General features: G+C 44.4%; 1 protein-coding gene across 1 annotated transcript in view; it reads right to left on the bottom strand.

The window, feature by feature from the left end:
* The window catches only part of LOC119973822 (rab GDP dissociation inhibitor alpha-like), a 59093-nt gene that overhangs the window by 20240 nt on the left and 17444 nt on the right, over positions 1-21409 (bottom strand). Inside the window, exons 2-5 of the mRNA XM_038812259.1 lie at positions 17452-17559; positions 7811-7910; positions 5321-5455; positions 3004-3202 (exon numbers count right to left, since the gene is read on the bottom strand). Of these exons, the coding sequence (XP_038668187.1) occupies positions 3004-3202; positions 5321-5455; positions 7811-7910; positions 17452-17559 (542 nt within the window). The remainder of the gene's footprint in view (positions 1-3003; positions 3203-5320; positions 5456-7810; positions 7911-17451; positions 17560-21409) is intronic.

Below are 21409 nucleotides of genomic sequence, written 5' to 3'. Positions count from 1 at the left end.
AGTGATCACCCAGTCTGCGTTTGGTCTCTGCAATATAGAGGAGACGACATTGGGGCAGCGAATGCAATAGACCCGGAAATGAGGGGGTTGTCTTATGAAGAGAGTTTGAGTAGTTTAGGCTTATACTCTCTAAGAGTTTAGAAGAATGAGAGGAAATCTTATTGAGGTATGTAGATGGTAAAAGGTATTGACAAAGCGGACGTACAGCAATATAGAACGTATTACGATCCCAAATCAGATCCCAGCAGTGGCTAGGATACTTGGCCGAAACCCCGATATTTTATTTCAGTTTTGTAAGACTGTGAGGAAAGGTTACTTTGCTCCAGGAGTGATTGCACAAAGAAGTAGGGACTTGGTATTTGAAAACAAAAAACTTTATTACTAACATAGTATTAAAATCTTTAACCTCACATTCGAAAATAGCTGACAATTACCCCTTTAACAACACTACCCACCACAGTGAACACAACACCCTTACTTGTCATCTTTATTCCCATTTGAACAACAAGAAAATAGACCATCCCAGCTCTCAATCCACCCTAAATACCGATGGCACAGAAGAATACTAACTTCACAGTTATTCTTTGAGAAAGAGATCTTTTGACACTGCTTTACAGAACGGTTCTGACTCCAGTCGAAATCCCTACGAAAACTCTGGCTGAATGTCTTCAAAAGCTATTACAACTGGTTTGTTTTGGCTCCCCCTTGTCCTTGGACAAGTCTGCACTGCTTTATATATAGTGAGAACAAACTGCCTTACTTGGTCGCCACTTCAGCCAAATCAGAACTCAACTGAAAATGCTTGATGTCTTAGCTCCACCCAGAAATTGTATAATTTCACCAAGCTGAAATCTAAGTAACTCCCCAGGGAGTCCCCTTATCAAAACAAAATTGCATTAGCCAAGCTTTTACTTTTCTTTTTGCAGCTCAGGTTCCTAAAATCTTTGTTGTCTTTTTAAAAACTATGACTTCAGCAGTCAAACATACTCTAACCCTGGCTTTTAATCCTTACTTTACCAAATACTTATAATCCAATATAACACTTACAATCCGACATTCATTACAAACGAGAGCTCACAGTTTTAGGATAAAGAGTGGCAGATTTAAAACTGCTAGTCTGCACATTCTCTGTGCCTGCGTGGCTTTCCTCCGGGTGCTCCGGTTTTCTCCCACAGTCCAAAGATGGGCAGGTTAGGTACATTGGCCATGCTAAATTGCCCCTTAGTGTCCAAAAAGGTGAGGTGGGGTTACTGGGTTAGGGTGGGTTACGGGGATAGGGTGGAGGTGCGGGCTTGGGTAGGGTGCTCTTTCCAAGGGCAAGTGCAGACTTGATGGGCCGAATGGCCTCCTTCTGTACTGTAGATTCTACGGTTCTATGGGATGGTGGTGGCCATTCAGCTCATCCAATCCAATTCCATTGAAAATTTGGCAGTGTCTTGACCGTAAGACCGCAGCCCTGACAGTAGACACTTGCTCCATCCTTCAAAGTGCTCATTATGTACGACACTAAAGCACCTCCCCAAATTGTAGAATCATAGTAATCAAGCACAGAAGGAAACCATTTGGCCAATAGTTAGTTTGTAGTATGGAACTTGAATGCTGCTGGAAAGAGACCTTTCTTTTTGGTTGAAATTTTCAACATGTACTCATCAGGTCAGTTCGCAAGAATACCAATGTCAGAGGAAACAACAAATATATACTGTATCAGAAGAGAGTGCTGATTGATGGGCAAGTGGATTCTGATTGATAGAGGTGTTGCTATGGGGAATGCATCAGTTGACGATGACCAACAGTTAATTGCCAAACATTGTGAGAAATCTAATACCAGACAGCTTGCCTCTGATTGGTCAAGGCATTGTCCTGAGGAATGAACCAGCGAATGGCTCTCTCTTACTTTGTTTAGCTGAAACAAAATCTTTTTGTCAGGGACCTGTGTATTAATATGTAGCTTCCAGTACTTGCAAATGCACCACACTGAGCCGAATTTAACAATCTTATGCAGGTTATTAGCTTAATGCCCCGTACATTGAGGATTATTTAAGCAAATGTTGTCCAATCGTGGCATAACATCTAATGTAGGACACTGTGTTTCGAGTTCTGCAAATATGGTCTTTTAGGCACAGTCTATACCTCGCCCATTGCAAACAGTGGAAGGGACATGCTGTTTGGTATGATCTGCCAGTCTTTAGAACATATGGCCTATCTACCGAGCATCACACTGGCACTGAAATCCATATACCACATTACTCATTTGTGTGACAGGCAAAACATCCTTTGGGCTTGATGGCAATATCCTGTTAGCGGTGAATACCATTCTTGTTGCCACTGCATAATGACAGCATGAAACAGCTACCTGTTGCTCAATTTCATTATATACCTAGCCTTCCAGGGTAATCAGAGGTAGGCTGGGCACTTTTCAGAACTCAAGGTGACAGCCGTAGGCCCCTGGACCAACCTAGAAAATGTCAACCAGGCCAACCTGAAGTTGATGTTTCCTCTTATCCACTTCTTAATTATCATTCAACTACTTCTTTGTTCAACACAATATTTGTATTGTTCCCATCCTGTGCTCACTGTCCCAGCTGGCTCCTGGTCAAGCAACGTCTTGATTTTAAAATTCTCATCCTAATTTTTAAAATCTTCCATGGTCTTTCCCCTCCCCATCTTTGCCAAACCCACAACCCCTTACCTTTAAGTCTAGCCTCTAGTGCATTCCCAAATTTAATTGCTCCACCATTGGTGGCCATGCACCGAGTTACATCGGCCATACGGCTCTGAAATTCCCTCCCTACACCTGGCTTTACTCCTATAAGATGCTTTGTAAAAACTACCTCTTTGGCCAAGCTTTTGGCCATCTGGTGTAATATTATGTGGCTCAGTATCATATTTCATTTTATAATGGTCGTGTGAATTGCCTTGGAATGTTTCATCGCACTAAAGGTGCAGTTTAAGCTGTTGCTATTGTTATACAATGTAGTGCATAAAAGACAAAAAGTGGCATACTCATCTGTTCTGTATAGAGCCAAAGCATGTCCTGTGAAATCAATGACATCTTGCCCAAGGTCAAATTTCTTGTAGACCTCTCGCATGGTGGTCTTTTTGGGCTCGATGCCGTGGTTTGTTTTCGGATCATGCTCATCAAAGCCAACAACAAACATTAAAAATTTTCGGAAGCGGCGTTTTTCAAACATGCCCATCAGATCTGAGGGGAAGAGGGAAAAATGATGAATATTTATTGCCACCATTCATCTCTTAACTTTCCTCTCTCCCCTGCACAACCATGTTGTTTGACAGCATCCTGCTCCATTTATTGCACTTGCCATGCTTGGCTGAAGGACCCCCAGCCCATCTGTTCTTATGCTTTGTAACCCACCATTTCGCCTGGATAATATCTAATTGTTGCTGTATCCAGGGCTTGACCACCTGGCATCTATTCAAGATGCTAATAGCCCTTCAGGTACAGACATTGAAGGCAGAAAAATGGTGTCACAAAGTAGTCAAACAACATGTCTCTAAAACCAGTTCACAGACACATCATTAGACGTGCATGCATTGTGGAAAGATGAAGGGAGACCAAACACAACAATTCATAGGTTTCAGAAGTTTAATTAAGAGCTGGGGTGTATCCAAATGAAGATAGTAAAAAAAAAAGGGACCACGGCCGTTTTTTGCTCAGTTCTCAGCTGTCGGCCGGATCAAGTCATTTTCCTCAATTCACACAAATTAAAATTAGTCAGGAGTAAAGCTGATAGCACTATTCCCCAGTATCAAGTCATCAATTATTCCATAAATAAATGAAAACTTTTTGATGAAAGGTCACAGATTTGAGATGTTAAGTCAGCTTCCCTTGGATGTAGCCAGACCTGCTGAATGTTTCTGGGGTTTTTTCAGTAATCCTTTATCCGCAGTGTTGGGTTTTTGAATGAAGACTCTGTTGCACAGATTCCTTTCGATAGCCATATGGAATTCAAACTTGGACCAGATTCCATGGAAAATAACTACCCGGCCTTTCTCAAGACATTTTCAATGTTGAAATCCAGATCGATTGCACCATCTCCTCTTGTTTTCACATCAGTCCAAGTATTGACTTGCTGTAAACCCAAGCTTGGTGTTACCGAACCACACTCTCCTTACCGCATTGCTGACCTAAATTACAGATACTAGCTTTTCACACTTATTGGTTAATGTTAAGACAACATTTGAAAAAAAACATTTCTGCTCATTTTCCAGGGGTGCGATTTTAATGTATGGGAAAGCGAAATTCAGACAGTAGCACTTGGAGCCAAGTAACATCTGACAGACCAGCCTCCAAGTGACCAGAAGCATGGAAAAGGTAAACATTCAGCCTCAAATCAACTTACAGGATAAAATAATTATGCAGTCATTTTTTGTAGCTGAGCGCACTTTACAATTCTTAACCCTCTCAAATTCCACCATAGATAAAAGATAGAAAAAAAAATCTCAAAACCTGCAAAACAACACAGAGTGTGTGTCAAACAGTAAGTTATACTGATGATTTCTGTGTCTAAGCTTTGCTGATTTTATACAAAAAACATCTGACCAGATGCAACGTAGCACTGGTAATACACAGGCTATGAGCGTGTAACGTGGAAATTATTTCTTACATGCAGACATTCAAGTCTGGAGATCCTCACACATTATCATACCTGACTGTAAGTAGAATAGCCACAGAGGTTTGAGGTTTTGGAGGGAAAATCAGTTCGGAGGGTAGGGTGAGCAAGGGAATGGGTGTTGAAAATCACTTCACAAGTCCAAGAGGAAGCGGAAGACCTGGGCTCCCAGTCTCTGGTCTCAAAGTGGTTTGCAGCATTTAAAAATATCCAGAGCTAGGAGATTAGCTAGGGGATGGCTCAGCCTGCACATGCACCTCCAGACTGCAGGAAGCCAATGATCAAGTAAACAACTCAATTAGAGGAAAAGGACATTTAAAAGGCATGTTTCAGCAACTCAAATCATTTATGTGGACATATACAACAGCTTAAACAGATTCATGTCTCAGCACTTTACTGAAGAGCCAACTGGATTACACATTCAGATCTCTGGATTAGGTTTGAACCCATGAGCTTGCCGGAGAGAAAAGTTAACTGGCCCCAAAATCAAGACCATCAATAGCATAGACCACGGACAATTCAGTCCAAATGCATTGACGTGCCACTGATACAATATCATCAGAGATGGGAATTAAATAATTTAAAACATTCAAGTGGAAACCTGCATCTGAAAATAAAACCAAATACCCGAGAAAGGAAATACAACCCAGTCTTCAAAATGATTACAATTCAGGTGTTTTTTCACTCACCAGAAGCTAAAGCTTCAGTCTCTGTTGATGGAACTTTGTGGATTTTCCCTGCTTTGTACACAAAACTTCCTTCTACCACCTTGAAGTCGAGGTAACGGGTGACTTCTGTGTAAAGCAACATCTTAACAAGCTGGCCTGGAAGACAATTATCAACAGCCCTATCAAATATATACAATATCCCAGCAGCACACTGAAAATACAAAAGCTAGGGCAGCACAATGGCGCAGTGGTTAGCACTGCTGCCTCAGGGCACTGAAGTCCCAGGTTCGATCCCGGCCCTGGGTCACTGTCCGTGTGGAGTTTGCACATTCTCCCCGTGTTTGCGTGGGTTTCACCCCCACAACCCAAAAGATGTGCAGGGTAGGTAGATAGGCCACGCTAAATTGCCCCTTAATTAAAAAAAAAGAAAATACAAAAGCTGAATTCTGCAGTGTTCAAAAGTGACATTTGGATATAAAGCACAAATAAAAATCTCTTTTCAGACAGGGTCTTATTTTCCGTGTCCTGGTGTAAGTTTTCCAATCAGACATACTGCCTGCAAATACACAGTTATCACTTGCACCCCCGGCGACGAACAGCTCCTCAAACACAGTCAGAAACATCCCCCACCTTTTCTCAAACTCCCCTGCTGAGCCCCTTAACTCATACTTTATCTTCTCTAACCGAAGGAAGTCATATAGGTCACCCAGCCATGCTGCTACCCCCGGTGGCGATGCTGACCGCCACTCTAGCAAAATTTGTCACCGTGCAATCAGAGAGGCGAAGGCCAAGACATCGGCCTTCCTCCTCTCCATGAGCTCCGGCTTCTCTGAAACCCACCAACGGGTCCGGGTCCACTCCCTCCTTCACTATCCTGGCTAAGACCGCAAACACTCCTGCCCAGAATCTTCCCAATTTTCAACAACCCCAAAACGATGAATCGCTGGCCCCCGCCCACACCTCTCACACTCATCCGCTACTCCCTGAAAGAACCCACTCATTCTCGCCCGAGTCATATGCACCCTGCGCACCACCTTAAACTGAATCAGGCTCATCCTTGCACAAGAGGTCCCGTTTACCCTTCGCAGTGCCTCACTCCATATTCCCCAATTTATCTCCACTCCCAACTCCGCTTCCCACTTCTCCTTGATCTTCACCACCCACTTGCCTCCCTGCTCCCCCAGCTGAAAGCCACTCCGAGCATTCTCCTGCGACTTTCAAAAACGAAACTGTGTCCCCGTTTAAATTTATTTTTAAAAAATATATATTGAGTACCCAATTCATTTTTTCCAATTAAGGGGCAATTTAGCATGGCCAATCCACCTAGCCAGCACATGTTTGGGTTGTGGGTGCGAAACACATGCAAACACGGGGAGAATGTGCAAACTCCACTCGGACAGTGACCCAGAGCCGGGATCGAACCTGGGACCTTGGCGCCGTGAGGCAGCAGGGCTAATCCACTGCGCCACCGTGCTGCCCTGGTGACCGTTAATATAATGGATGCCAATAGCGGGGAAGAAAATATATCCGTTAAACATCTTTCTTGTATCTAGCAGCACCTTCGACATTCTCATAATGTATACCCTAGACACAGAGTGAAATTCCCACTGTTCTCCAAATCTGGACGTCTTCCCCTATCATGAGATGACTACTGTCATCTCCTACACCATCCAAATTGTGGCCTTCATGTGAGATTATAGATAGATTTGAATTAGACGAATATCGCGCATTTGAAAATTGGGTCTTCCAACACGTTAGTCTGGACAAAATTCAAGATACAGAAAGATGAACTACCATAGATTAATTTCCAAATGATTACATCCGTTACGACATCCCAAGTATAACATATAAAATTAATTACTTTGAAATGCTTTATTAACATAATGCATCATTTTGCACACAGTACATTCCTATAAACAAACAATAAACTGACAAATGACTAGTAAATTATTACTCAGTGGTTTTAGCTGAGGAAGAACCACACCTGGAAAATTCTCTGCTATTCAAATAGTGTCATAGGATTTTTAACATCCATCTGAATTGGCAGAAGCAGTCTTGGTTTCACATTTCAACCAAAACAGCAGCACTTCCTTGGGATTGTACTGGAGCATTAGCTTGTATATGGGCCATGGCAGCCCAGGGGCACAGTAGTTAGCACTGCTGTCTCACAGTGCCGAGGACCCAGGTTCGATCCCTGCCTCGGGTCATTGTCCGTGGGGAGTTTGCACGCTCACCCCGTTCCTGCGTGTGTCTCACCCCCACAACCCAAAGATGTGCAGGTAGGTGGATTGCCCCTTAATTGGAAAAAAATGAATTGGGTACTCTAAATGTATAAATAAAAAGCTTAGATATGGGCTGACGTGCTGGTGTGGCACTTGATCCCTCAGACTCACAAGCAAGTGTATATGACAGCAAAGTTAACAAGTCTATCCTCATGGTTGGAATGATTTTTAATTCCAGCTGTGACTTTCCAGTTGCATATATTTTAAAATAAAATATGCCATTCATTACCATTTGCCATAAGGAATTTAGGTATCAGATCTACATTCCAGTCCCTGCCTCTTCCCATCGATTCTGGAGGACACCCGCCAACCTTGAACCTTTTAAACAGCTGAAGGAAAAGGAAAAGATTTTTAGTCTCATTTTCTCAAGTGTTTTTTTAAAATGACCCATTGCAGTGTTGCTTGCTTTTTTCTGAATTCAGGGCCCCAAACCCAACTTGAGATCCATTTCACTTGAAGAACCTGAGGAATCTTCCATAACCTCAGATCATCCCAAAGAGCTTTACAGTTAACCAAATATTAACACTATTTTAACGTTAGAAACACAGCAACCAGCTTGGTGCACACAAGGTCCCACAAAACAGCCATTGTGATAATGATCAGTTTTTTGTGACATTGGTTGAAGGATAATTTTTGGGCAAGACACTGGGAGAACTCCCTTGCTGCACTTCAAACTAGCACCATGGGATCTTTTATGTCCACCGAGAGAGCAAACAGGGCTTTCATTTAACATCTCATCCAAATGATAGTGTAGGGCTCCTTCAGTATAGTACTGCAGTGTCAGCCCAGATTCCGTGCTCTGGAGTGGTTCTTGAACCCACAGCTTTTGACTCAAGGGAGCCATAACTGACATCTCAGTGGACTGCAATTCGTAATAGCAATATCAAATTTCAATTGTATCATTGTGTGCTGAATGAAGACGGGGCACTTCACAATGGAAGGGCAAAGAGAAATAACAGCTATATAAGACAGAGTTCTGCTTCAGCAACACCTGTTCCAGTTGTCTGAATCACGACCCTTGTAAAATTCCACGGTTGGAAGGACTGAACATGTCATCAGGGCAGCACGGTAGCATTGTGGATAACACAATTGCTTCACAGCTCCAGGGTCCCAGGTTCGATTCCGGCTTGGGTCACTGTCTGTGCGGAGTCTGCACATCCTCCCGGTGTGTGCGTGGGTTTCCTCTGGGTGCGCCGGTTTCCTCCCACAGTCCAAAGATGTGCAGGTTAGGTGGATAGGCCATGATAAATTGCCCTTAGTGTCCAAAATTGCCCTTAGTGTTGGGTGGGGTTACTGGGTTATAGGGATAGGGTGGAGGTGTTGACCTTGGGTAGGGTGCTCTTTCCAAGAGCCGGTGCAGACTCGATGGACCGAATGGCCTCCTTTTGGACTGTAAATTCTATAACATATAAAACTATGGGGCGGCACGGTAGCACAGTGGTTAGCACATTTGCTTCACAGCTCCAGGGGTCCCTAGTTCGATTCCCGGCTTGGGTCACTGTCTGTGCGGAGTCTGCACCTTCTCCCCGTGTCTGCGTGGGTTTCGTCCCGGGCGCTCCAGTTTCCTCCCACAAGTCCCGAAAGATGCGCTTGTTAGGTGAATTGGACATTCTGAATATTCCCTGAGTACCCGAACAGGCACCGTAATGTGGCGACTAGGGACTTTTCACAGTAACTTCATTGCAGTGTTAATGTATGTCTATTTGTGACAACAAAGATTATTATTATTATTTATTAAAAATCTGCAGGTGCAAATATCCTGTTTGCAGCAATGTTATCTCAGTTCTAAGTTGATAATGAAATGGGTATTTGGAAGTAATCCTACATTACGGGTTCACCCTGATGACTCTGTGGAGATGTATATTATGTTGTGCAACTGAAGCACAGGCCAAAAGGATTTCCGCCCCTACTCTATGCCGAGTTAGTTGTCAGCTACTCTCAGGCAGCCAGGTCATGTTTCAGCACCACTTGGACTTGGTATGCTTTACTCCACTGAGTCAGAAGCAGCAATTGCACCAATAGAAACATAAAAATAAATCCTACAATTATACCTTGACCAAAAAAAAGAGAAATAAGCGCAACAGACTGAGATCAATGTACAAAGAACAAAGAAAAGTACAGCACAGGAACAGGCCCTTCGGCCCTCCAAGCCTGCGCCGACCATGCTGCCCGTTTAAGCTAAAATCTTCTACACTTCCGGGGTCCGTATCCCTCTATTCCTATCTGTCAAGATGCCCCTTAAACATTACCATCGTCCCTGCTTCCACCACCTCCTCCGGCAGCGAGTTCCAGGCACTCTCTACCCTCTGTGTAAAAGAACATGTCTCATACATCTTCTCTCAACCTTGCCCCTCGCACCTTAAACCTATGTCCCCTAGTAAATGACCCCTCTATCCTGGGAAAAAGTCTCTGACTATCCACTCTGTCTATGCCCCTCATAATTTTGTAGACCTCTATCAGGTCTCCCCTCAACATCCTTCATTCCAGTGAGAACAAATCAAGTTTATTCAACCTCTCCTCATAGCTAATGCCCTCCATACCAGGCAACATCCTGGTAAATCTCTTCTGCACCCACTCTAAAGCCTCCACATCCTTTTGGTAGTGCTGCAACCAGAATTGAACACTATACTCCAAGTGTGGCCTAACTAAGGTTCTATACAGCTGCAACATGACTTGCCAATTTTTATACTCAATGCCCCGACCAATGAAGGCAAGCATGCCGTATACCTTCTTGACTACCTTCTCCACCTGTGTTGCCCCTTTCAATGACCTGTAGACCTGTACACCTAGATCTCTCTGACTGTTAATTCTCTTGATGGTTCTACCATTCACTGTATATTCCCTACCTGTATTAGACCTTCCAAAATGCATTACCTCACATTTGTCCGGATTAAACTCCATCTGCCATCTCTCCGCCCAAGTCTCCAAACAATCTAAATCCTGCTGTATCCTCTGACAGTCCTCATCGCTATCCGCAATTCCACCAACCTTTGTGTCGTCCACAAACTTACTAATCAGACCAGTTACATTTTCCTCCAAATTATTTATATATACTACGAACAGCAAATGTCCCAGCACTGAACCCTGCAGAACACCACTAGTAACAGCCCTCCAATCAGAAAAGCACCCTTCCATTGCTACTTTCTGCCTTCTATGACCTGGCGAGTTCTGTATCCATCTTGCCAGCTCACCTCTGATCCCGTGTGACTTCACCTTTTGTACCAGTCTGCCATGAGGGACCTTGTCAAAGGCCTTACTGAAGTCCATATAGACAACATCCACTGCCCTACCTGCATCAATCATCTTTGTGACCTCTTCGAAAAACTCTTATCAAGTTAGTGAGGCACGACCTCCCCTTCACAAAACCATGCTGCCTCTTACTTATACGTCCACTTGCTTCCAAATGGGAGTAGATCCTGTCTCGAAGAATTCTCTCCAGTAATTTCTCTGCCACCGACTCCTTGCTTAAGTTCCTTCCTACTTTCCTTATAGTCCACACAGCTCACCGGCCTGTAGTTCTCTTGATTATCCTTGCTACCCTTCTTAAACAAAGGAACAACATTGGCTATTCTCCAGTCCTCCGGGACATCACCTGAAGACAGTGAGGATCCAAAGATTTCTGTCAAGGCCTCAGAAATTTCCTCTTTTGCCTCCTTCAGTATTCTGGGGTAGATCCCATCAGGCCCTGGGGACTTATCCACCTTAAGTCCGTAGTGCCACTGCTCTGGCTGCTGCTGTTTTCTCCTGATAGGCTATTCCCCCCCGACAGTATCCAAAGTGGTATACCTGTTCGAGAGGGGGACAACCACAGGGGATTCCTGCATTGACTGCCTGCCTCTTCTGGTGGTCACCCATCTCTCTGCCTGCATCTTGGGTGTGACCACATCTATATAACTGCTATCTATGATGCTTTCCGCCACCTGCATGCTCCTAAGTGCATCCAACTGCTGCTCCAAAAAATTTTTTTTTTAAGTTACTGTTAACTATATGTTTCCCTGGAGCTGTTGGCTGAGTTTGGGAGCTTCTCGGGCTATAAGTTAAATCTAGGCAAGAGTGAGGTATTTGTAGTACACCCGGGTGATCAGGAGGAGGGAATTGGGAGACTCCCGTTTAAGAGGGCAGTGAAGAGTTTCAGATACCTGGGGGTGCAGGTGGCCAGGAGTTGGGCGACTCTCCATAAGCTTAATTTTACCAGGCTTGTGGAGCAGATGGAGGAGGAATTCAAAAGGTGGGACATGGTGCCGCTATCGCTGGCGGGTAGAGTGCAGTCCGTCAAAATGACGGTTCTCCCGAGGTTCTTGTTCCTCTTTTAGTGTTTGCCCATCTTTATCCCTAGGGCCTTTTTTAGGAGGGTGACTAGCAGCATCATGAGCTTTGTATGGGCGCATGGGACCCCGAGGGCGAAGAGGGTCTTCTTGGAGCGGGCTAGAGATGGTGGGGGGCTGGCGTTACCCAATCTCTCAGGGTATTATTGGGCGGCCAATGTGTCGATGATGCGCAAGTGGGTGATGGAGGGGGAGGGGTCAGCATGGAAATGGATGGAGAGGGCGTCCTGTGGAGATACAGGCCTGGGGGCCCTGGTAACGGCGCCGTGGCCGCTCCCTCCTACGAGGTATACCACGAAGGGCCTGTTCTGTGCTGTTCTATGTTCTATGAGTCCGGTGGTGGCGGCTACCCTCAAGATTTGGGGGCAGTGGAGGCGACATAGGGGGGATGCGGGGGGCTCGATGGAGGCTCCGTTAAGGGGGAACCATCGGTTTGTCCTGGGGAACATTGATGGGGGGTTCCAGGGTTGGCACAGAGCGGGCATCAGACAGCTGAGGGACCTGTTCATTGATGGGAGGTTTGCGAGCCTGGGGGAGTTGGAGGAGAAATTTGGGCTCCCCCGGGCAACATGTTCAGGTATCTGCAGGTAAAGGCGTTTGTTAGGCGGCAGGTGGAGGGATTCCCTGTGCTTCCCGCGAGGGGGGTGAGTGACAGGGTGCTTTCGGGGGTCTGGGTCGGGGAGAGGAAGATATCTGATATCTACAAGGTAATGCAGGAGGTGGAGGAGGTGTCAGTAGAGGAGCTGAAGGCTAAGTGGGAGGGGGAACTGGGGGAACAGATCGAAGATGGGACATGGGCTGATGCCCTGGAGGGTTAACTTTTCCTCCTCATGTGCGTGGCTTAGCCTCATCCAATTCAAGGTGCTGCACCGGGCCCACATGACTGGGACGGGGATGAGTAGGTTCTTTGGGGGTGAAGACAGGTGTGTCAGGTGCTCGGGGAGTCCAGCGAACCATGCCCATATGTTCTGGGCATGCCCGGCACTGGAGGGGTTCTGGAAGGGGGTGGCGAGGACGGTGTCGAGGGTGGTAGGATCCAAGGTCAAGCCAGGCTGGGGACTCGCGATTTTTGGGATTGGGGTGGAGCCAGGAGTGCAGGAGGTGAAAGAGGCCGGTGTGCTGGCCTTTGCGTCCCTAGTAGCCCGGCGGAGGATCTTGCTACAGTGGAAGGATGCGAGACCCCCAAGCGTGGAGACCTGGATCAATGACATGGCGGGTTTTATTAAGCTAGAGAAGGTTAAATTTGCCCTGAGAGGATCGGTACAAGGGTTCTTTAGGCGGTGGCAACCTTTCCTCGACTTTCTGGCTCAGTGATAGGGTACTGGGTCAGCAGCAGCAGCAACCCGGAAAGGGGGGGGGGGTAGACGTTGACTATGTTTGTTTATTTAATTTTAATTTAATTTATTTTTAAGTTCTCTTGTTGTTTACTGGGCTTGGGGGGGGGGGGGGGGGGTGTGATATATGCGTTGATACGGTCTTGGGGGTGTTACAGTTATTATGGTGTTTTATTGTTGCTTTTCATTGTTTGTTGTTATACTTTCTGTAAAAAATTCCAATAAAAATTATTTTAAAAAAAAAACTATATGTTTGCTAGGCGGCAGGTGGAGGGGTTCCCTTTGCTGCCCCCGCGGGGGGTAAGGGATAGGGTGCTTTCGGGGGTGTGGGTCGGGGATGGGAAGGTGTCTGACATCTACCAGGTGATGCAGGAGGTGGAGGAGGCGTCGGTAGAGGAGCTGAAGGCTAAGTGGGAAGTGTAGCTGGGGGAGCAGATTGAGGAGGGGGCATGGGCGAACGCCCTGGAGAGGGTGAACTCCTCCTCTTCATGTGCGAGGCTTAGCCTCATCCAGTTCAAGGTGCTGCACAGGGCACATATGTCCGGGACGAGGATGAGCAGGTTTTTTGGGGGCGAGGACAGGTGCAGCAGGTGTTCGGGGAGCCCAGCGAACCATGCCCATATGTTTTGGGCATGCCCGGCACTGGAGGAATTCTAGAAGGGGGTAGCAAGGACGGTGTCGAGGGTGGTAGGATCCAGGGTCAAACCGGGCTGGGGACTGGGGTGGGGTTGGGGTGGAGCCGGGAGTGCAGGAGGCGAAAGACGCCGGTGTTTTGGCCTTTGCGTCCCTAGTAGCCCGGCGGAGGATCTTGTTGCAATGGAAAGATGCGAGACCCCCAAGCGTGGAGACCTGGATCAATGACATGGTGGGATTCATTAAGCTGGAGAAGGTCAAATTCGCCCTGAGGGGGTCGATACAAGGGTTCTTTAGGCGGTGGCAGCCTTTCCTCGACTTTCTGGCTCAGCGATAGGGAATTAGGTCAGCAGCAGCAGCAACCCGGGGGGGGGGGGGTGGTTTCCGGGGGGCATTGTTTATGTTAATTTAATTTATTGTTAATTTATTTTGTTGTTTATTGGGTTGGGGGGGGGGGTGGGTGGGGGGTTCGCTACATGCGTTGTTACGGGTGCCGGGGGGTGTTTATTATTATTATTGTTCTGTTGTTATACATTTTTCAAAAAATTTCAATAAAAATTATTTTTAAAAAAACTATATGTTCCCTAGCACTAGATTTCTACTAAATACAGTACTCTCCGGTCTCTGGCTTAGATACCCCTCTAAATTATGATTAAGTAATTAATTAATTATGTTTAATTAGTTTAACAATGTTTAATTAGTTTATTCATTAACATGCACTACTTTGACACTGGGTCCATTACATTAATGATCACTGACTGCCCGATGGAAAAAGAACAACTTCCTGTCCTCCTTTACTAAACCTGTAGTAACCAAGTTTTGAAACTCAACAGAACCAGTGAATGGCCTTGTTTAGAACACCTTACTCTACCATGCTACCCATTCTCATTCCATAAGATCATGGCTGAACTGTTTGTAGCCTTAACACCACTTTCCTGCCTGACTCTCCTGAACGTATTTAGATTTCCCGGGCCAAGTTGTAAAAATGGCCCAGACTTCACTGCTCTCTGGAGATGAGAATGCCAAACACAAACAACCCTCAGAGAAGAAATTCCTCAGCTGTAAATCTCATCTCAGCTGTAAATCAGCTGCGGTACATAGACCTCGTCCTGGACATATGAGCCCTGTGCAGCACCTTGAACTGGATGAGGCTAATCTTACTTTGAAACTGTGCCCCCAGTTCTAGATTCCTCCACAAGAGGAAACATCCTCTCAGTATCTAGCCTGTCAAACCCCTCAATCTTCAATAAGATCACCTCTCATTCTTCTAAGCTCCACGGGCTCAACCTGCTCAACATTTCCTCAATAGACAACTCAGTCAACCCAGGAATCTGCTTTTTCTGAACTGCTTCCAATTCAAGTATGTCCCTCCCTTAAAGCAAGGAGACCGAAAGTGCACACAGTACTCTGGGTGCAGTCCCACCAAAGCCGTGCACAGTTCTTCCCCTACTTTTATACTCCGCTCCCTTGCCTTCCTAATTACTTGCTGTGCCTGCATGCTCACATTTTGTGACAAGTAGGTCGCCGTACCGCAGCAATTCCGGAGTCTCTCCATTCAAATAATATTCTGCTTGTTTTATTCTTTCTGCCAAACCTGACAAACTAATATTTTTCCACATGATTTTCCATCTGTCAATTTTTTGCTCACTCACTTGACCTATCAATACCCCTTTGCAGATTCTTTGTGTCCTCACAAACTTGTTTTCTCAACTATCTATATCACCAGAAAACGGGACTAGAATGGATACATTTTGTCCCTTCATCCAAGTCAAAAATAAGTTGTAAATATATGACCAAATATTTGGTCAAAAAGGAAGGTTTTAAAGAGTGACTTAAAGGAAGAAAGCAAAGTCAGGAGGTGTAGAGAGGGAATTCCAGAGCTTGGGCCATAGGTACCTGAAGGCATGGCCACCAAAGGTGGAATAAGGGATCAGTTGGCTGGATGGCTGGTTCGTGATGTGGAGCGACGTCAACAGTGCAGCTTCAATTCCCGTACTGGTTGAGGTTATTCGTGAAGGCCGTGCCTTCTCAACCTTGCCTGAGGAGTGGTGACCCTCAGGTTAAGTCACCACCAGTCAGCTCTCTCTCTCAAACGGGAGAGCAGCCTATGGTCATCTGGGACTATGGAGACTTTCATTTTGATGTAATTGGGAATGTACAAGAAACCATAATTGGAGGAGCACAACTATCTGGAAAATATTACAGAGATGGGGATAAGCAAAACCCTGGGAAGATTTGAAAACAAGGATAAAAATTTTAAAGTAAAGATATTGCTTGACTGGGAGACAATGGAAGTCAGTGAACACAGGGGCGATTAGGGAATGGGACTTGCTGCAAGTTAAGGCGCAGGCAGCGCGGGGGGGTGGGAGCTAGGATGGGAGAGACTACAATTCCCTATAAAAAAACAAATCTTAGTTTTCATTCAGAAAATCCAAAGAGTATAAAGTTGAGAATGCATAAAACTAGACAAAATAACAGGCAGCATGGCAGCACAGTGGTTAGCACAGTTTTTTCACTGCTCCAGGGTCCCAGTTTCGATTCCTAGCATGGGTGACTGTCTGCACGTTCTCCCCGTGTTTACGTGGGTTTCCTCCGGGTGCTCCGATTTCCTCACACAGTCCAAAGATGTGCAGGTTAGGTGGGTTGGCCATGCTAAATTGCTCTTGGTGTCCAAAAGGTTAGGTGGATTACTGGGATAGGTTACAAGCTTGGGCTTAAATAGGGTGCTCTTTCCAAGAGCCAGTGCAGACTCGAGGGGCTGAATGGCCTCCTTCTGCACTGTAAATTCTATGATTCTATGATATCTAAAGTCAGACAAGGTCATTCAGGCTCATTCCTGCTTTTATTCATGGCCCATGCATGACTGTCGTAATTAATTTGCCTGCCACACTTCCTGTTGGCCTTCTATTCATCTCTTCCCTTTCTGGGATACTTAGTTATGGCACACGTGGAAGACTTTGTAGGATCCTGAATTGGATCTGGTTTGTTTTACTGTGATCCATTTGGAGAGCATGCTGACCTCACACGTTTATTTAACCTGTGGGAGAATTAAAGGGAGCCTGCCATGCCGAGAAACTGACTGGAATGCCATCTTGCTGGTGAGAAAAAGGAAAAATGGGGCAACAATGTGAACCAAGAGAGGTGGCTTTGCAAAGGCACAGTCACCTGAACGAGATAAACAAAGTTGGCATTTTAGGTCGGACTTTTCATTGGAACAGAAACGTCAGGATAAAGAAATCCCTTTGTCCAACTGACAGGAATTAGACAACTCTACTAAAATCATGAAACATAAAAGGGAGAGGATTCTAAAGTGTGCCGATATGCTAAATACTTTTGCAAGGAGGCAGCAAAAAGATGTGATTGTCAATGATTATTACAATGTTGGAAAGTGTTGCATATTGTTGCAGCATTAACTGATATTGATCTTTCAGAACAGAAACCAATCTCGCAGTTACTATAGGAGCTGTGCAGACAGTTGTTTAACCAGAGTGCCGAGTTGGGTGATAATAGCACAAAAGATTATATGCATTATGCATGCCTTCAAAAGACAAAAAGAAAGAGAAACAGCATCTCCTTACATCCTCCAAAGGGGTTATCGATGTGCTTTCTCCTCCATAATAAGAATTTCGGTCCATGTGGAGTACCTTCTTCCCATTCACAGACATGATACCAGACAAGATACATTCCTTTAAAACAAAACAGAGATACAAGATCAAACTCCTGAAAAATGAGGGGTTAGGGAGAGCACACAAGACCACGAAAATGTGCATTTATCTAATGTTTTATCATATCCTCAGGACACCACAAAGCACTCAAAGTATCCAAACAACTACTCGTTCATGTTCAAATCGATGAGGATGGTCATTCTTGGCTGGCAATTTATGCACAGAAAGATCCCATGCAAATAGCAAGTTATAACAACCAGTTAATCCATTTTTACTCTAATACTGGATGAGGAATGAATGTTAACCAGGACACAATACGAAGCCTTGTGGAGAGGTGCAAACAGGAAATGTTGGAGGCTATCTAGTTTTTGATGTGATTGGATTGGATTGATTAAACAATTAAATTGGGGGGGGGGGGATTGACACAGATATTGAATTCTTCCTTGAATAGCGCAAGTAATATTTTAAGCCAATAGTCTTGGTTTAACATCTAAAAGGCAACTGATAAAGCACTGCACAGCATCAGCCTAGAATATGTGCTCAATCAAGTATGGGGCTTGATTCCATCAACATTCTTTATCTTATTATTTATTCTGTAGTGGACGTCCACTCTCCATTGGCAGATCTGCTTCCAACAAGTTCATTTGTACCAATTACTTCCTTTCAATAATTCTCGAAGTGAAAGTCTGCCAATTTTTGAAGTGTAATAATATTAATAATCTTTATTATTGTCACAAGTAGGCTGACATTAACACTGCAATGAAATTACTGTGAAAAGCCCCTCGTCGTCACATTCCGGCGCCTGTTCGGGTACACAAAGGGAGAATTCAGAATGTCCAATTTACCTAACAAGCACATCTTTCGGGACTTGGAAAAGGTTAGAGGAATCAAAAATGTGTCACCGGATGGGTACATGCATTTTTGTCAGTCTTCCAGGAGAACCTCTCAGGCATAGATGCAGTTGGACCTCGTTTAGATTACTGTAGTAGCGAGCTCAGAACTCGGCAACAAACTGCTCAATTGATTATTCACATTTCATTCAACTAAAAGCTGTCAAATCAATTGTCAGTGCTATCATTAGCTGACATTACAGAGTGCTGTGCCCCAGATTGGACTGGAGCCCACAGTATCACCGCACCACTCCCATTACATGATGAATTTTCAACCATGGTTATAGCCTTTAGTGGCGGTTAGGAAATTCCCCTCTTGGTAGGGATGAGAAAGTTTGTGGGGGGAGGGGAGGGGCTGCATTCTTTCTTCATAGCTGCTTACAAAGAAGGGCTTTACGAGGTTCAAAAGGTGGACAAGAAAGAAAATACAAATATGCACCGGGTGAAACTAACCCTAGTAACTAGCTTTTTTGAGAATGGAGCCCAAATAACAGTTCTTGTTGTTTCTGAATACGCTTCGATGACAAATTCCACAATGTCAGGGCACGTTCACGACAATGAAGATGGCACATTGTTCAGTGGTGCTTTGTGGTAAAAAAAATAGGCACCGTTAAGGACTCAGTACCATGAAGACAGGCTGTAACGTCTCTGATGAAAGATGGGAGTTCTGACAATGATGAAATGAAACATCATCCTAGATTAGTTGCTCAATTCCTGGAGTGAGGCATAAACCCACAATGTTCTAATTCAGAATCATGGGTGCTGCCAACAGTCCCTCTTCTAGACTCTTGACTTTGAACCAGTCCAAAAATGAAAATACATACACAGAAGATAGGAGCAGGAGGAGGCCTTAAGTCAGAACAAGACTGATTTTATCTCCTTGTTAAGAAAAATGTCAATCAATTCTTTCATATCGGGTATTTTATTTAAAATTTTGGGCAATGGTGCAACAACCATGAAACATACAATGCAAATAAATGATTAAGAATTGCGAATACAAGACATACCAGGAAGCAGACTAACAACAGCTGGTGTCACTGTCTGGAATCTTTATGACAGCTGAAATAACTCTATCTAAATGCAGAGTCGGCAGTTAAAGAGACAACAGGTTCTACTACTGATGTAAAGGGGACCATTTCCAACTGGTTTCCCAAGTGATAGGTTGAAATCAATGAAATGAAAACCAGGCAGTTGATCAGCAACACCAGTTTTACAGCTGGGCAGTTGGAGGATCTACTCAAATCAGTTTTAGTTGGTTCCGATTACTTGGTTTGTGTATTCAGGTCATTTAGGTTCTCCCATTGGCCCAAAAACAATAATTTGGTCAGGTCCCTGCATCTCGAAACACTCTGGGAGAAGCTGTTGGAGATGTTGATGGAGGATAGTGTGAGGTTGAGTTAGAGTGTAGGTTGTATTAGTGAGAGATAATTAATTACTGTAACATAGATTCAATACTATTATTTTGTTAGCTGTTACTCAGTAGAGTGTGCAAACCATTTCAAGTAGTGTACAATAAACGAGCTTTGGTTTAAACATATAGCTTTATGTTCTTTGTAAACACTACGACATTGGCTATCTTGGAGAACAATACAAGGAACATAACACCCACAATACATACAATGCATTAGTCCTTCAAAGTACCACAACTTGGAATGGTATGGCACAAGCTCACATTGACAGTGCCTTACATGGAGAGTTCCTGCGATATTGAAGAGCCAAATGGATCTCGAGTACTTTGCTGCAGCAAACATGCAAATGTCAGTAATGCCAACATGACTCACTTGGCACACTTTACATGGTTTCATTTTTTTGTCAGTATTCAATGGATGAGGTTTCCAGCTATGTTCTGAATAAACCACCAGCCTGGTCAATTGGCAAAAGAAAGATGGAATCAAAGCATTTACAGTGCAGAAGGAGGCCATTCAGCCCATCTAGTCTGCACCGGCCCTTGGAAAGAGCATCCTATTTAAGCATAATACAAAAAGATTGGAGGGGGGAATAAAATTAAATAATAAAGAAGAGGTTCAAGATTTGGTTAAAGCCAGGCCAATGATGCAGAAATTAAATCGGAACTGGCTTAATAGTAGATTTCAAATAGCTATAAAATTCTTCATTGGAAAATCCTCACTGCCTCAATTTGTAACATTAAAAAATATATTGCATTTGACATGTCTATAAATACTGTTGACATGCAAGGCCATTTTAGTCATAGAGATGGTGACCTGGGGCTACAGGAGCAGCTTAAAGTGGTTTAATTGTAACCCTATATTTAGAAAAACGAGAACACCCTGGGAAGCAGCACAAACACCGAGCTGATGTGATTGTGATGCAATCTTGCACTTAATAACACCAGCTGTTTCCAGTGCTGACCTTTGCAACATGTTGAATGAAGAATTAAAGAAAATATGCTCCTATTACATCTTTTCTTTGGAGTGATGATATAAAACCGTATTGTACTGTATGACCGTATGAAATAGAATTTATCCCCCTTCTAATTTCCTCCTGCCCTAGGTTTCTGACTTCTGCTGGGGTACATTTCCAAAGGCTGCAGACAGGTGCCCTCTGGCATCCTTTCCAAGTAAGCCTTGTCCACGCAACTACTTTTCATCAAAGGTCACTGAACAGCTGATAAGTGACACATGTTGCAAAGTGGATGGGGTCTGACAATCATGTTCAAACCGTGCGCAGTATCCACCCTGATTTTTGTCCCAATATCTTTCCTTCCCTAACCTGAAGGACAGAGGTGTGAACTGTAGCTCCCCCTCCTGCTTCCCCAGTTGAGAGTAGCTAACACAGCAGAGAGATGGCTGTATGATTTGTAGAACACCGTAAAATGAAGTAATCAATAAGCCACTGGGTATAGCGCAAAACTTTTTCTTAAATGCCTCACCAATATTTTCAAAAGTAAACACTACCTTGGTCTCTGGGAGCACACCCATCCGTGCCCATTATAGATTGGCTGTCCAAAGGGATTACTTACA

This window comes from Scyliorhinus canicula, chromosome 11 (assembly GCF_902713615.1).
Source record: "Scyliorhinus canicula chromosome 11, sScyCan1.1, whole genome shotgun sequence".
NCBI classification, from domain to species: domain Eukaryota; kingdom Metazoa; phylum Chordata; class Chondrichthyes; order Carcharhiniformes; family Scyliorhinidae; genus Scyliorhinus; species Scyliorhinus canicula.
This window is presented reverse-complemented; position numbering and strand designations above follow the sequence as displayed.